The sequence below is a fragment of the Austrofundulus limnaeus genome, unplaced genomic scaffold (genome assembly GCF_001266775.1).
Source record: "Austrofundulus limnaeus strain Quisiro unplaced genomic scaffold, Austrofundulus_limnaeus-1.0 Scaffold2, whole genome shotgun sequence".
Lineage (NCBI taxonomy): Eukaryota > Metazoa > Chordata > Actinopteri > Cyprinodontiformes > Rivulidae > Austrofundulus > Austrofundulus limnaeus.
The window spans coordinates 5,397,373-5,401,466 of NW_013952404.1; the positions used below are offsets into that span (position 1 = coordinate 5,397,373).

The window sequence follows — 4,094 nt, forward strand, 5'->3', positions numbered from 1 at the left end:
TCCAGTGAAATATATTTATGTTTGTGGTTGTAATGTGACAAAATATGGAAAAGTTCAAGGGGTATGAATACTTTTGCAAACCACTGTATATCCAATAGACCATTTTGTAGAGTACTAGCAGAGCCTTGCTCTTCCAGGTCACAGGTCAGCTGGTAAAAAAACACTGAGGTTGCTATGAAAAAGCCACTGGAATTGTGCAAACTCAACAAACTCAAAAAAGCATTATAGCTATGAAAAATCTCATCTACAGGGGTTAGACAATGAAACTGAAACACCTGGTTTTAGACCATAACATCCCTTTCAGACAGCTTCCTCTTGTGTCCACAGTTAATCCTGTTGGATGTGGTTCATCCTTCTTGGTGGTATGCTGACATTACCCTTGATACCGTGGCTCTTGATACATCACAAAGACTTGCTGTCTTGGTCACAGATGCACCAGCAAGACGTGCACCAACAATTTGTCCTCTTTTGAACTCTGGTATTTCACCCATAATGTTGTGTGCATTGCAATATTTTGAGCAAAACTGTGCTCTTACTAGGGCTGTGTATTGGGAAGAATTTGGCGATACGATACATATCATGACAGAGGGGTCACGATACGATATATCCCAATATATTGCGATACTGTAAGCAAGGCGATATATTGTGATATATTGCGATTTTTTTTGGTCCAAAAATTCTGTTAAATAAAAACCTCAACTGGAAAAAAAATGAAAAACCAAAATTCATTGTCTCAGAAAATTCTATTACATAGACATGCGCTAGCTTTCTGTAACGTAAAGGTTGACTAAAGTTGGAAAAAAGAGCGCACGAGACACTTAATTTGGTTTAAAATATAGACATTTTGACAAATAAGTAACTGTTCGTAACCTTCCCTCAGCTTAGAAGGCAGAGGGTGTCGGTCTTTTCCACTCAGATTCAGCTATTAGAGCATGAAGCTAATGTTTACTCACAATGCTAATGCCACCCTTACTCTCTGGCACTCAAGAGGTAGAGGAGCCAAATGGCTGGCTCACTGCTGCTGACTAGTGGTCAGAGGATGAACTACAACATAAAAATGAACGGCTGGCAGGAAAGTTGACATTTTAAACCTTAATTAAAAATCGATACAGGGCTTTAGAATATCGATACAGTATCGGGAAATGAAATATCGCGATATTTCAGTGTATCGATATTTTCTTACACCCCTAGCTCTTACCCTGCTAATTGACCCTTCACACTCTGTTCTTACTGGTGCAATGTGCAATTAATGAAGATTGGCCACCAGGCTGGTCCAATTTAGTCATGAAACCTCCCACACTAAAATTACAGGCGTTTCATTGTCTAACTCCTGTAAGCTCTTAAACAAAAGTTTACACAAACCAGTTTAGAGCAAATACATCTGGTCTATAAAACAACATAAATTTACTGGTTGAATTTCTTTAATTCCAATGGCGTTTCCAAAGCAAACATTTTTTAAAAAGTGTAAGCTCAGAGTGTATTGCGTGTGCACATTTATAACCATTTTTACCTATGAAATGGTCTATTATTGTTTACTGAGAGTTTCCTTAAAACCCACTTAGTTCATGAGATATTTCACTAACAGGACAAGGTTGAGAGAAATATATAATGGTTAGATTTTAAAAACAAACCCCACACAATCAGTTAGCAAACACAGCATGTGTTTAAGATCAGGCTCAGCTACTACCACACCAAGTATTAGCTCAATATCCGTAAAACTGGCTGAGTTGCAGCCATTTATGTGTTGGCTAAGGCCACTTAGCTGTGGCAGCCATCTTGAATTGGGGTGGTTTCCCCAAAATTTCACAAATTGCATGTGTACATTCAATAAAGTCGCCAACACTGCAGATAAAACAACACACAGAGACATGACTGCTGCTTGGCCTAATAGAGGCAGCACAATGGATTACTGGGTTAGCACTGCTGCCTCACAGCTAAAAAGGTCCTGGGTTCAATTCCTGGTTCTGATTTGTGGTGTTTCTGTGTGAAGTTTGCATGTTCGCTTTGTGTTTGTGTGAGTTTTCTCACGGTTTTCTCCGGCAGACCAGAAACATGCATGTTTAGGCTGCCTTCTGGTCCTAAAAGAGATTTGAGTTCTCAATGGGATTTGCCTGGTTAAAAAAAAAAAAGGTCGATAAATATCAAGAACCCAACCAAAAAGATGTTTCAATGTCTTTCAGGACTCTAATGTGACATGAAAAGGGATGTGAAACATTCAAAAACTGACACAATGGCTGCAATTATTTGCATAAGAACTAGACTTAAAAGCAAACAAGAAAGAATAAGTAGTCATGAAGAAAAAGTCACATGACGTGTTTAAAAACAAACAAACCAGAAAGTTGCACAAAAAAAAAAAAAAAAAGATGAAAACGGATCAATTGGCATCTGCACAGTTTGGGTCCTCGGTAGGACTAAGACACCCAAACACATCTGTGCCCGGAAGCCTGCTGATTCAGAACGGGCCCATGGGTCCACCCTTTGGGCTGCAGTTCACTGAGGTGGCAGGGTACCTCTGTGCAGGAGCAGATGGTTCTCCTGCTTGAGCCCAACACTTCCTCCCTGTCAGAGCATCTCTCTGACAGATGGGCCCAGGATCCTGGACCAAGCTAATCTCCAGCACTCCTCCACTTAAAGGCACAGTGGAGCTCCAGCTCTACCTCCACACAGATCCATAAGAACACATCAATACACCCTGGCTCACTGATGCTGTCACGTACAACTGAACTCAATGTACATTTGAGAAAATACAGGAAAACTGGGTATTTTTATTAGAAAATAAGAGGTTAAGTGTGCTTAACACAACACTATGCCTTGGTGAAATAGAACAAAGAAAAAAATGAGGTAAAGGATGAGTAATTGCTTTAAATTGTGTGCTAAAAAAATATATGTTGCCTTTGCTGTTGGACCACAGAGTGACAGCCAGCTTTCAGCAGCAGATTCTAATTTGCTGTCACTTTTGTTGAATTAGGCTTGCAAATACTAAACACCTCCTCCCTTCCTTTCTTTCTGTCTGTCTTGCCTGCTTTACCAGGTCCTGACCACGTCTGCGCTCGGAGGAGCCAAAGTTGACAATGTCGACAATTCACAGCAACTATAARCGACTTTCGGAATGCCAGACGATGATTCCGCTGCCGCCGAGCCCCCCGACCGAGCTCGAAGGAAATCGGCTTTTTAATCGTTCGTTCGCGGCGCACAGTCAGGCAACGTTGTCGGCAGTTTTCAAATAAATGTACAGCCCCGGGAGAGACGACATTCTGTTGGGTAGCACGCAGAGCCGTGTGCCGGAGAAGCCCCTTTAGTCCGGCGAAAATGTCAAGCAGCCTTTCGCTCGAGTTTAACACTAAATGTTGGAATAAAAGAACAGTGGAAGGCTACTTTTGCCGAGAAAAGAAGTACAGAAAATGAATTTGGACAGCTTCGCCTGCCATATGCACACGGCTGGGAATGACACGCGCGAACAACCAGCTCCATCGGTCGAGTTGGCACCAAAGTAATTACTCACAGTTTAACAAATGTCAAAATTACTTACGCTTTTAGTGGATTCTGAATGACAGCCGCCATTTTGCTACAATGTAACGCAATATCGGCGTCTTGCAGTTCTGAGGGAAACCTACAGTAATTGACCAATCAGAACCCGAGGCGAATTCGTGGACCAATAGACGTTCAGCATGAGCGGATGGGGCGTGGCCTAATGTGGTAAACTGTCAAAATTATTTTAAAGGGTTTTCCCTTGTATTCATATTGTACACAACTGAATTACAGCACTTTTTCTTAAAGAGACCTTCACTACGCTGAATAGTTGTGAGATTYTGATGTAAACAAAACTTGTCAGCATATTATTATGGCATATGCTATCAAAATGAAAGTATTTTTTATTCAATAAAATAATTAACAATTTAGCACAATCACTAACAATACAATTATTTTCTCTTCACATTACCTGAAGCTGCAGTGTTTGATAGTAATGCAAGCAAGACTCATAACACGTAGAAGTGCCCACGATCAATTCCTCCCACATACGGTACTGTACTGCAAAAGGTTTGACAGAGAAATTTAAAACACACACACACACACACACACACACACACACACAC

At 40.9% G+C, this 4,094-nt stretch overlaps 1 protein-coding gene across 1 annotated transcript in view; it reads right to left on the reverse strand.

Annotated features, from left to right (window-relative positions):
- Nucleotides 1-3,782, reverse strand: part of LOC106520309 (zinc finger protein DPF3) — a 20,004-nt gene extending 16,222 nt beyond the window's left edge. Inside the window, exon 1 of the mRNA XM_014012311.1 lies at nucleotides 3,530-3,782. Coding sequence (XP_013867765.1) covers nucleotides 3,530-3,561 — 32 coding nt within the window. The 5' untranslated portion in view covers nucleotides 3,562-3,782. The remainder of the gene's footprint in view (nucleotides 1-3,529) is intronic.
- Nucleotides 3,783-4,094: the final 312 nt, after the last annotated feature.